The sequence below is a fragment of the Bos indicus genome, chromosome 17 (assembly GCF_029378745.1).
Source record: "Bos indicus isolate NIAB-ARS_2022 breed Sahiwal x Tharparkar chromosome 17, NIAB-ARS_B.indTharparkar_mat_pri_1.0, whole genome shotgun sequence".
Taxonomy (NCBI): domain Eukaryota; kingdom Metazoa; phylum Chordata; class Mammalia; order Artiodactyla; family Bovidae; genus Bos; species Bos indicus.
The window spans coordinates 71,058,724-71,071,257 of NC_091776.1; the positions used below are offsets into that span (position 1 = coordinate 71,058,724).

General features: G+C 55.7%; 2 protein-coding genes across 7 annotated transcripts in view; both read left to right on the forward strand.

The window, feature by feature from the left end:
* LOC109571160 (immunoglobulin lambda-1 light chain-like) overlaps positions 1 to 12,534 on the forward strand; it is a 230,055-nt gene that overhangs the window by 197,816 nt on the left and 19,705 nt on the right. The window lies entirely within an intron of this gene.
* Positions 4,616 to 5,809, forward strand: LOC139176828 (immunoglobulin lambda-like polypeptide 1). The gene is made up of 2 exons (XM_070770185.1): positions 4,616 to 4,802; positions 5,036 to 5,809. The coding sequence occupies exons 1-2, from the start codon at positions 4,616 to 4,618 to the stop codon at positions 5,719 to 5,721; spliced, it is 873 nt and encodes a 290-aa protein (XP_070626286.1). The 3' UTR covers positions 5,722 to 5,809.

Genomic DNA, 12,534 nt, shown 5'->3' on the forward strand with positions numbered 1-12,534 from the left:
GAGTTGGTGGTGGACAGGGAAGCCAGGTGTGCTGCAGTTCGTGGGGTCACAAAGAGTCGGACACGACTGAGCGACTGAACTGAACTGAGCTCCACGATTATTCTTACTGTTGGACTTTGGACCTGGCTCACTGATTTCTTAAAATATTTATTTATTTGGCCGTGCCGGGTCTGAGCTGCAGCATTCTGGACCTTTAGTTGTGACTTACAGACTCTTAGTTGCAGCACGTGGGTTCTAGCTTCCTGACCAGGGGTCAAACCCAGGCCCCCTGCATTGTGAGCTTGGAGCCTCAGCCACGGGACCGCCAGGGAAGTCCAAAATTATTCCTTTGATGTTGTGCTTGTAATTTTATGGAGCACCTGGGTTCACTGGAGGGGAATTGACGTCTTTGCTGCTGTGTCCGTTCATTAGGTTGTGCTATATTTTATCCTCACAGATCTTGTACATTCCGTGTTAAGTTCATTCCTAGGGCTTTTAATAGAACTGTTATCGAGGTTGTAAGCGCTTCCGCCGTTTCGTATTCTCAATCATTACTGCCTGTATAGAAGAAAACCTGCTGAGTTTTGCCCAGCCTGCTTGTATTCGATCACAGGTTAACTCTTGTACCAGTTCTAATAGTCCTTCAGTTCATCTTGAGCTTGTTTTGTTTTTTTTTTTAAAGTAAACTAGCCCATCACCTGCAAAAACCAATTTTATCTCATTTTTCCTAACACTCACACTCTTCCCCCCATTTTGTGTCATGGGCTTGAATCTGTAGCATATATTAAATAATAAAAGTAAGCGTGGGAACCCTGGCCTCTAAAATGGTTTTGCCTTTAAATGTGAAGCATGCTGTAAGTTTCAGGAGATACTGTTTATTAAGTTGAAGATGTTTCTTTAGTTAATTAACTTAGTAACAGGCTGGATATTTGCTTTCTTTAATCAGAAATAAGTACTGACTTTACACTGCTGTCCTGTTAAATTTTGCTTCAAAAACCGTATGCGCATCCCTTAAACACAATCATGACCCAGAGGTTCCACTGCTGAATTAAAAGCATGCTGGACCCAGTGCAGCGCGGGTCACCTTCCTGCTTAGAGTCTCTACGTAGGGAGGCGAGGGCTCGATAGAGGACAGAAACGGTATGGGCCTAACAGAAGCAGAAGATATTAAGAAGAGGTGGCAAGAATACACAGAAGAACTGTACAAAAAAGATCTTCACGACCCAGAGAATCACGATGGTGTGATCACTCATCTAGAGCCAGACATCCTGGAATGTGAAGTCAAGTGGGCCTTAGGAAGCATCACTACGAACAAAGCTAGTGGAGGTGATGGAATTCCAGTGGAGCGATTTCAAATCCTGAAAGATGATGCTGTGAAAGTGCTGCACTCAATATGCCAGCAAATTGGGAAAACTCAACAGTGGCCACAGGCCTGGAACAGGTCAGTTTTCATTCCAATCCCAAAGAAAGGCAATACCAAAGAATGCTCAAACTACCACACAATTGCACTCATCTCACATGCTAGCAAAGGAATGCTCAAAATTCTCCAAGCCAGGCTTCAGCAATACGTGAACCGTGAACTTCCTGATGTTCAAGCTGGTTTTAGAAAAGGCAGAGGAACCAGAGATCAAATTGCCAACATCTGCTGGATCATCGAAAAAGCAAGAGAGTTCCAGAAAAACATCTATTTCTGCTTTATTGACTATGCCAAAGCCTTTGACTGTGTGGATCACAATCAACTGTGGAAAATTCTGAAAGAGATGGGAATACCAGACCACCTGACCTGCCTCTTGAGAAATCTGTATGCAGGTCAGGAAGCAACAGTTAGAACTGGACATGGAACAACAGACTGGTTCCAAATAGGAAAAGGAGTACGTCAAGGCTGTATATTATCACCCTGCTTATTTAACTTATATGCAGAGTACATCATGAGAAACGCTGGACTGGAAGAAACACAAACTGGAATCAAGATTGCCAGGAGAAATATCAATAACCTCAGATATGCAGATGACACCACCCTTATGGCAGAAAGTGAAGAGGAACTAAAAAGCCTCTTGATGAAAGTGAAAGTGGAGAGTGAAAAGTTGGCTTAAAGCTCAACATTCAGAAAACAAAGATCATGGCATCTGGTCCCATCACTTCATGGGAAATAGATGGGGAAACAGTGGAAACAGTGGCAGACTTTATTTTTTGGGGCTCCAAAATCACTGCAGATGTTGATTGCAGCCATGAAATTAAAAGACACTTACTTCTTGGAAGGAAAGTTATGAGCAACCTAGATAGCATATTAAAAAGCAGAGACATTACTTTGCCAACAAAGGTCCATCTATTCAAGGTTATGGTTTTTCCTGTGGTCATGTATGGATGTGAGAGTTGGACTGTGAAGAAGGCTGAGCACTGAAGAATTGATGCTTTTGAACTGTGGTGTTGGAGAAGACTCTTGAGAGTCCCTTGGACTGCAAGGAGATCCAACCAGTCCATTCTGAAGGAGATCAGCCCTGGGATTTCTTTGGAAGGAATGATGCTGAAGCTGAAACTCCAGTACTTTGGTCACCTCACGCGAAGAGTTGACTCATTGGAAAAAACTCTGATGCTGGGAGGGATTGGGGGCAGGAGGAGAAGGGGACGAGAGAGGATGAGATGGCTGGATGGCATCACTGACTCGATGGACGTGAGTCTGAGTGAACTCCGGGAGTTGGTGATGGACAGGGAGGCCTGGCGTGCTGCGATTCATGGGGTCGTAAAGAGTCGGACACGACTGAGTGACTGAACTGAACTGAGGATTCTTGTCATCATAAACTCTGACAGTGCAATCTGGGTGCTTTTTTTGTTCTTCTGAGATTTTTAAGGGTATGTTTGGTTATGGTAGGACACAGAGGCTGACTCAATGAGGGGCAGGCATTATGGGATGAGTCCAGGCCTCTGGCTTGTGGAGAAATCTACCGAATTGAGAACAATGTGGGGGACCAGGTCTGCAAGGACCTGGGAGCAGTTTCGATGGAAGATGCTGAGTCTGAGGCGTCTGTGGGACACTCAAGCTGAGACGCCTCCAGGAGGCAGAATGTGTATAAATCCAGAGCCAAAAAAAAGAGGTCAGGAAGGAAACAGGGATGCAAGGGCCCTGGGTGGTCGTCCGAGTGCACAGTGTGGGTCAGAAGCAGAGAGAGTGGAAGAGGAGGCTGCGGGGGGACCTCAGACTAGACGGGATGGGACCTTGTTAGACTTGACCCCAGAAGTTTCAGGGAGAGATGGAGGTGGGAGGGCGAGGGCTCCCCCCACCAAGTCCCAGCGTGTGACACAGGGCTTGGCAGACGGGTGCTTGATGGCCACTGTTGGACAGACAGATGCAAGATGGACAGATGGATGGACAATGGATGGAAGGATGGATGTTGGATGACAGATGGATGGCTGGGTGATGGATGGATGGATGGATGTTGGATCGATGGATGGACAAACAGATGTACAGAAAGACAGTGATCTGACAGCAGAGAATGTTCATTGAAGAGAACAAACTGAACTGCATCTCCGTGGGTGGAGAAAAAGGGCAGGGTTCCCCACTTGGGGCCTGAGGAATAGCCCGGTGTCCACAGCCCCAGGAAGGAAGCTGCCTGGCTGGACTGTGAGGACTGTGGGGAAGGAACACCCAGAGGCCTTACAGTGAGGCCAGGAGCGGCTGGGCAGGTCCAAGCCAGGCCGGTACTCCTCTGCCGCCCCGCACAGACGCGGCGCTCCACGTCTCCCTCAGCGCTAAGGCGTCAGTGGTGGCCAGGACAGCCTCCGAGTGAGGGGGCACTGGGTGACCCCAAGGCGTGTGTGGCTGCTGCCTCGGCCAGGGGGCTGGGCACAGGGCACCTCCAGGACACAAGGTCCCCTGGCCTCTGGAAGGCTGGCTCCACAACACCCCTCAGCGGAGGACACAGCCCCACCGGCTGCAGCCCTGCGCCCGTCACGCCCAGCAGGTTCCCGCTCGGCCCAGCCCCCCCGGGGGACAGGCCCCAGGCGCTGTCCCGGCGGGTTTTGGTCCGAGACTTAGTCTCTGTATTTTGTCTTAGGCGGCGGGACCTGGGTCACCGTCCTGGGTAAGTGGCTCTCACCCTACCCCAGCCTCTCTCACCCTCTGCTCTCTCGGGAAAGTCACTTCTCTTGCTCTGGGGGCAGCTTCCTCTCTGTCCCCCCGGCCTTAAGGGCCGATCCCCACCTTTCTCCGTGGGGCCGGGAGGGGAGGCGGGTTGGTCTTGGGGTAACCAGCAGGAGCATCCAGTGGCCGACCGTCCAATGGGGCCAGTCGGGGCGCCGGGGCTGGTGTTTGGTCCAGGAATGCAGGGACTTGTTCCCTTCTTGCAGGGCAGACGCTGGGGTGCGGGCCAGAGGCTGGTGCTGACTAGGGGCATCTCCAAGCCCCGGGCTCTGTGCTGTGAGCTCCATGCCCCGGCCGGGAGGCCAGACAGGAGCTTGGGGGCTCGGCGGGGGCTATGACCAGGCCCCAGGAACACAGAGGGCAGCCTGAGGGAAGGCCCTGGAGGGCAGAGAGAGAGGGGTCTCGCCCGCTCTGGGCTGAGGGGCTGGGTGGACACAGCTGAGACGGGGCAAGCTGACCAGAGGATCTCAGGACAGCAGTCAGAAAGGAGCGGGTCCCATGGGGCAGAAACTCGTCAGTCTAGGAGACCTGATCCCCTGGGACCCAGGGGTCACACCTGTCCGAGGGTCGGCCTCCGCTGGCCTCGAAGCGAGCATTGGACTTAGGAGATATGAACAGGGCTCTGACTCCCACAAAATCGGGGTCTTTGGAGGTGCTGTGTGGGGGCACCGTCCCCTGAAGGCAGGTGAGGCGAGGGGCCCTGCGCTCAGGCAGGGCGGACGGTAGACAGGCAGGACCTCAGAGGAGCCCCGGGCTTTGGCCAGGAGAGCTGAGGCTGGGCTGGGCGAGGAGAGGGAGGCCCGGGCCCGGCTCCGCACATGACCCTAGCACGCTTGTCCCCACATCTCCCATCAGGACCGTCCTGGCAGGTGGGCGGGGGGACCCGGGTTCACGGAGGAGGCACCTGGGCTGCATGAGCGGAAGGTCACGGAGGGGTCTGGCAGGGGCTGAGGGCTCAAGGGGTCAGTGCCAAGAGCAGACACAGACTCCCGGGGCCAGGAGGATGGAGGAGAGCAGCCCTGGTCGCAGCCGGGGACTCTGAGGCCACGTTTGGCTGGTCACTTGGAGAGTGGATTGCAACGGCTTCTGAGGGGCTGTCTGCCGCCCAGGGGCTGAGGGCAAGGGTCGGAGGGCACAGAGAAGGCAAACAGGGCTACCGTGGGGACAAGGTCAGAACCTCCCCGGCGTCTTACACCCTCTCCTCTGTCCACACGGGTCAGCCCAAGTCCGCACCCTCGGTCACCCTGTTCCCGCCCCCCACCGAGGAGCTCAGCGCCAACAAGGCCACCCTGGTGTGTCTCATCAGCGACTTCTACCCGGGTAGCGTGACCGTGGTCTGGAAGGCAGACGGCAGCACCATCACCCGCAACGTGGAGACCACCCGGGCCTCCAAACAGAGCAACAGCAAGTACGCGGCCAGCAGCTACCTGAGCCTGACGGGCAGCGACTGGAAATCGAAAAGTGGTTACAGCTGCGAGGTCACGCACGACGGGAGCACCGTGACGAAGACAGTGAAGCCTCAGAGTGTTCTTAGGGCCCTGGGCCCCCACCCTCGGGGGCCCTCTGGCCAACGCCCCCTCCCCCAGCTCTCCATGGACCCCTGAGCCCCCACCCAGGTCGCCTCACACCAGGGGCCTCTCCTCCCTCCCTGTTCCTGCTTCTCCTGAATAAAGGCCTTCTCATTTATCAGCCGACATGTCTGAAGTGCTTTCTGGGTCTGGCCAAGTGTCGGGGTTAAGGGTCAGTTCCTTAGAGAAGGGACAGGTGTGACCTGAGAGTCCATCCACTTGTCATCACCCCAACCCATCCCCAGGGACCAGGGAGCTCTGAGAGCCAGGGGAGAGGTGACCCAGAGCAAGGCATTGTCAGCGGCCTAGGCTCGGGGGGGCAGGCTTGCCCTCCCACACACCCCATCCCCCTGGGAAGTGACAGGGCCTGTGAAAGGGGCAGGGGATGCCTCTGGGGTTGGGGGCTGAGGATCGGGGAGAAATGAAGAGGGTTCCAGGTGAGACTGAGCCTCACACAGCAGGCTTGGGGCCTAGTGGGGAGTGTGGCCTTCCCGCAGGCATAATAATTCCCCCAGGTTCTTGTTGCCTGGATCGCAGGTCATCAATTCAGGAGGACTGTGGGCATCTGAAGCCAGGCCAGGGGTGGACTTAGCTCTGGGGGGCATCTGTAGGAACCAGGTGCCATCTTCCTGTATGGTGGAGGTGGGGGGAGGTGGTCAGGAGAGCTGGGTCAGCGGAAAAGGACACCATCGGGGATAAAGAGGCCATCCAGTGACTGCCGCATGGAGAGAGTCCATTGGAATTCAGGAGGAGAGTCAGACCGATGAACCCAGCTCTTGCCAGGCTTAGAGTGTGGGCAGAGTGCTCCCAAAAGGTCGGGCTCTCGGACGACTCAGCACTCCCGATCCCTGCCCAGGGTGCCTCCCCCATCGCCTACTGGCTCACCTGAGCACACCTGCAGCTGGACACACGAGCTCAGGGCCTGGGGCGAGGGGCCATCTGCTCAGAGCTGCAGCCCCACTGGCTCTGTCGTCCTCAGGACCCCGGCCTCGCAGCCCGTCTGTGCCTCCAGCTTTAGCCTCCAACAGACAGCCGCGTCAGCCCAGGGACAAAGTCCACATGGACAGAGGACTCTGCGGCCTCCCTGCGGCAGAGGAGAGAACTCCGCCCCCAGGTCTTCATCCCTGGTACCCCGACCCAAAATCACAGACGAGGAGCTGAGAGAAGCCAGGGTGGCGGTGTTCCATGGCTGCTGCCTGATCCCATTTCCATGATGAAAACTAAGACCCCAAGGGAGAAGGGGACCACCCAGGTCGCCCTCATCTTGATGGCCCTGCTGGGCACAATGCCACCGGGTCCCCCACCCAGAGTTGTGCCCGCCCAAATCTAACTCCCCTGTATTGTCATACGTTTTCATCATGAAGAACCGAGGACATGACATGAGAAGGCAGAGGAATAATATCCCCCGGTTCTTGTCGCCTGGATCCCAGGTCATCAATTCAGGATGCTGCCAACTCCTGCCCACAACAGAATCCCTCCTCCCCAGTGGGGGCCTCGGCTGCCCATCCCCCACCACGTCATCTCATCTGAAAACATGTCGCTCGTGGCCTGGAAAGAAAGAACCTAAGCTGTAACTAAATTATCATGAGCAAACCCAAACAGAAATCGTCCATAATTCCTGAAGCCCGGAAAACAGCTGCTCATGACGTGACTCACAATTGTCATAGAATATTTACTTGGTTGTGTTTTGTTTTCATTCATTTTTTCTAATCTCTTTTTTTTTCTGGTAATTTTTCATGTTAATAGTGATTAGTTTTTAAACTCTTCCTTTATTTTATCATATTCATTTTTGGTGTTGCTGGGTCTTCACGGCTTCCTAAGTTTTTTCTCTGGTTGCAGTGAGCACGGCCTGCTCTGTCCTTGCAGTGTACAGCCTGCTCAATCAGTGGCTCCTCCGGTTGCAGAAACAGGCTCTGGAGCCCAGGCTCAACAGCTGTGGTGTGAGGACTTAGGCACTCCGAGGCCCGAGGGATCTTTTCAGATCACGGAAGATCAAACCCACGTCTCCTGCACCGGCAGGCGGATTCTTAACCACTGGACCACCGGAAAACCCAGTGTTCACTCATTTTTATTGAGCTACGGTTGACTTACAGAGTTGGATTAGTTTCTGCTGCTGCTGCTAAATCGCTTCAGTCATGTCCGACTCTGTGTGACCCCATGGACTGCAGACACCAGGCTCCTCTGTCCATGGGATTTTCAGGCAGGAGCACTGGAGTGGGGTGCCATTGTTTCTACTGCACAACAAAGCGAATCAGATATATATATGTACACACACACATGTACCCCCACTTTGTAGATTCCTTTTCCATCCAAGTCATCACAGAGGACTGCCTCGCCTCCTCTGTGCTGTATGGTAGCTTCTCATGAGTCGTCTACTTTATACATAGACCTTACAAGAGCAGCATGTGTATGTCAATCTCGATCTTCCAGTTTATCCCTCCCCTTCTGTCCCCCTTGGTGTCCAGAATTTTGTTTCCTACATCTGTGAATTCATTTCCGTTTTGTATATCAGTTCCTCTGAACCATCTTCTTAGATTCCACATTGAAGCCGTATCGAGAGCTGCTTGTCCTTCGCTGTCTGACTTCACTCAGGATGACAAGCTCCAGGTCCATCCACGGCTCTGCACATGGCATTGCTTCATGCTTCTTTACGGGTGATCATATTCCCTTGCATGTATGTACCACATCTTCTGTATCCAGTCATCTGTCGGACATTTAAGCTGTTTCCACGCCCCGGCTATGGTAACAGTGCTGCAATGAACACGAGAGTTCACGTGTCTCTTTGAATGGTGGTTTTCTCGGGGTGTATGCCCAGTGCTGGGATTGCTGGATCACATACGGTACGTTAAGCAGCCTTGATGCTCTTCTCCCTAGGACCTGCGCCAGCTGACGTTCCTGCAAGCAATACAAGAGTGCTCCCTTTTCGTCACAGCCTCTCCAGCATCACTCTTCGTAGACATTTGGATGATGGCCATTCTGACCATTTGGAGGTGTGCTCACTGTAGCTTTGATTTGCATTTCTCTAATAATTAGGGACGTTGAGCATCTTTCCATGTGCCTCTTGGTTACTTGTGTTTTGGGCGCTGTTTGACTTGGTGTATTTTGTGTTCTTTCCAAGAGGCTTGGAAAGCCTTGAGCCTTTGATTGGTGGGTGTGTCTAGGGCCTGGTGGGTCCTTCAGTCTCTCCCAAATGGCTCTGGCTTTTTCTAGCTAGAAGAGGCTGCAAGAGTGCGCTTGCTGATGCAGGACTCCCCCAGGGTAGGGGTGCAGCCCCCGGCCCCTCCACCTCAAGCTGTATCTGGGAAGTGCTCACTGCTCTACGTGCCTGCAAAGTGGTTCTAGCTAGAAAGGGCTGGCAGGGTTCTGGGGGATATTTTGGCCAGAGGCAATCCTAGGACAGTTGGCCATTTCCCTCCACAGTGCCCTTTCGGGATCATAGGTCACTTAGCCAAGTTATCTTCCGTGGACGCTCCAATCCCAGGTCCCTCAGGTGGGATGGGAAGCCAGGGGCAATTGTAGTTCCGTCCTCCTTGCTCTAGTGAAGCAGTAAGTGAAAGAAAGCGAAGTCGCTCAGTCCTGTCTGACTCTTTGCGACTCCATGGAGGCTCCCCTACCCATGGGGTTTTCCGGGCAAAGCTACGGGAGTGGGTCACCATTTCCTTCTCCAGGAGTGAGAGCAGCAATTGATCCACAAAGGGAGGCCCGTCACACGCTCTTCACGTCTCCAGGAGTGGTTTCGGGTCTTATTTCTGCCCTTTATGGGAGCACTTTTACAAAATAATGAGTGGTCTCTGCCATCTTCTCAAGGCGAACAGTCCGTCGTATCACGGGGAAGTCTAGGGTACATGCAGGCGATGTTTGAATCCGCCCTGGTTATACCCTCTTGGTGCTGGAGTTCCCACCTTTGTCCAGGGCAGCCTCCGCTGGTGGCCCCAGGTCCTCCTGCTCAGGCACAGGAGACTCACAACTTCCTGCGTTCTGTGGGGACCGTGTGTTCCAGGCCCATCTGGTGCCTGGCCCGACTCAGGCCTGGGATAGCCCATGTAGCCCAGCAGCCTTATCTCTAAAGAGATGCTGTCTCAGGACCACAGCGAGGGGCTTGCTCACATCTCTGTTCTGAATGCACCCAAAAGTCAGATGAGACCCTGAGGCCTGGCCAGGACACTGTCCAGTCCTCCCTGCAGATGGAGTCCGGACTTGGGGCAACCAGACCAAGCCTCCCTACAGATGCTCGTTTGAAGCCGGGAGAACCCCGGGGACTGGGAGTGAGCCCCTGGAGCTCCAGTTAGGGTCAGATGGAAGACAGTTGCGGCAAACCCATCCAGCCGTGTCCGTGGGGGGATGGGGACGCCCGTGCCCTCAGCCTGTGCTCTCATCTGAGGGTCAGGCTGCCGCCAACTCCACAGAGAAGATAAGTGACTTTCTCCTCCGGGGCACTTCAGTCTTCGGGCGGTGAAGGCCCCGCCCCCGCTATTATTCCATTCCCACCCCTGGCCGCCTGGTAGGAAGACAGCACCCAACACGCATCCTGCTTAGGGAACCTGCCTTCCAAGGCTCCTGCTGCTTGGCACGGGGTCCCCTGTCCCGTCAGCTTCTAAAGGGGGGGTGCTGAAGCCCCTCTGTGAGCAGACGCCAGCCTTGTGCGGTGACCCACGTCCTCCAGCCCAGCTGCACCTGCGGCAGGGTGCGGCTGGGGACGGGGCTAAGGCGGGGTTGGGGTGGGGCTGGGGACGGGTCTGGGAGGCGAGCTGTGGCGGAGCGGGGCGGAGCTGGGGCGGGGTTAGGGCGGGGCTGGTGCTGGGTGAGGGCGGGGCAGGGGCGGGGTTGGGGCGCGGCTGGCGGCAGGGCGGGCCTCCAAGGGAGGGGTTTTTGTGCCAGCCTGTGTCACTGTGTCCTCGATTCGGCGGTGGGACCAGACTGACCGTCCTGGGTGAGTATCCCTCTTCCCTTTTCTCCCTCTTCTTTCCCCCAGGTTTGGACACTTTCTGTCACTTTGCTCTTTTCTGTGCCCGGTGTCAGCCTGTGGACAAGCCTTCAACCAGGACCCACCTCTGGGGCCCTGACCTCTTCCCTTCCCCTGACCACAGACCTGTCCTACTTGGCACTGAGGTCGCCACCAGAGCCTCCCCTCTGACCCCAGAGGAAGGGAAATGAGCAGGCTGACCTACTGACTTGTCAGTCTGGCTCCTGGACCTCGCTCTCCTCTGTCCCCCCAAGCCCCAGTCTGGGCTCTATGCTGACCCAGCTTTGTCTCTGAGGGTCACTGGGGGTCCCCATCTCATGGGGAAGAGGGAACTGGACTGCAGATGAGGGACCATGGGGACACATCAGAGGGATGCAGAACCCTCATGGCTGGGGACTGAAGTCAGAGGGCCAGGACAGTCTGGGACCTTGGGTCTAGGGAGCTGTGTAGGGGACTCGGCAGGGGTGGAGGGGCTCCCCCAGGCCTCCATGGGGCTGCCGTGAAGATCCTGGGCTGGCCAGGAACCCAGGGAAAGTGCAAGAGGGAAGACGGGGGAGGAGAAGGTGCTGAACTCAGAACTGGGGAAAGAGATAGGAGGTCAGGATGCAGGGGATGCAGACTCCTGAGTCTGCAGGACACACTCCTCAGAAGCAGGAGTCCCTGAGGAAGCAGAGAGACAAGTACCCGGGTAGGAAACCTCCAGACCCAAGAAGAATCAGAGAGGAACCTGAACTCAGATCTGCGGATGGGGGGACCGAGGACAGGCAGACAGGCTCCCCCTCGACCAGCACAGAGGCTCCAAGGGACACAGACTTGGAGACCAACGGACCCTTTCCGGCAAACACGCAAACAGACATGTCAGCTCAAAATATACCTGGACTGACCCACAGGAGGCCAGGGAGGCCACATCACCTACTCAGGGGACAGACTGTCAGCCCCAGGCAGACCCCATCAACCATCAGACAGGCAGGCAAGGAGACTGAGGGTCAGATGTCTGTGTGGGAAACCAAGAACCAGGGGGTCTCAGGACGGCGCTGGCAGGGGTCCAGGCTCAGGCTTTCCCAGGAAGATGGGGAGGTGCCTGAGAAAGCCCCACCCACCTTCCCTGGCACAGGCCCTCTGGCTCACAGTGGTGCCTGGACTCGGGGTCCTGCTGGGCTCTCAAAGGATCCTGTGTCCCCCTGTGACACAGACTCAGGGGCTCCCATGACGGGCACCAGACCTCTGATTGAGTGATCTTCTTCCCCTCGCCCACTTTGCAGGTCAGCCCAAGTCCCCACCCTCGGTCACCCTGTTCCCGCCCTCCACGGAGGAGCTCAGCGCCAACAAGGCCACCCTGGTGTGTCTCATCAGCGACTTCTACCCGGGTAGCGTGACCGTGGCCTGGAAGGCAGACGGCAGCACCATCACCTGCAACGTGGAGACCACCCGGGTCTCCAAACAGAGCAACAGCAAGTACGCGGCCAGCAGCTACCTGAGCCCGACGGGCAGCGACTGGAAATCGAAAGGCAGTTACAGCTGCGAGGTCACGCACGACGGGAGCACCGTGACGAAGACAGTGAAGCCCTCAGAGTGTTCTTAGGGCCCTGGACCCCCACCCTCGGGGGCCCTCTGGCAACGCCCCCTCCCCCAGCTCTCCATGGACCCCTGAGCCCCCACCCAGGTCGCCTCACACCAGGGGCCTCTCCTCCCTCCCTGTTCCTGCTTCTCCTGAATAAAGACCTTCTCATTTATCAGCCGACATGTCTGAAGTGCTTTCTGGGTCTGGCCGAGTGTTGGGATTAGGGGTCAGTTCCTTACGGAAGGGACAGGTGTGACCTGAGAGTCCATCCACTTGTCATCACCGCAACCCATCCCCAGGGACCAGGGAGCTCTGAGATCCAGGG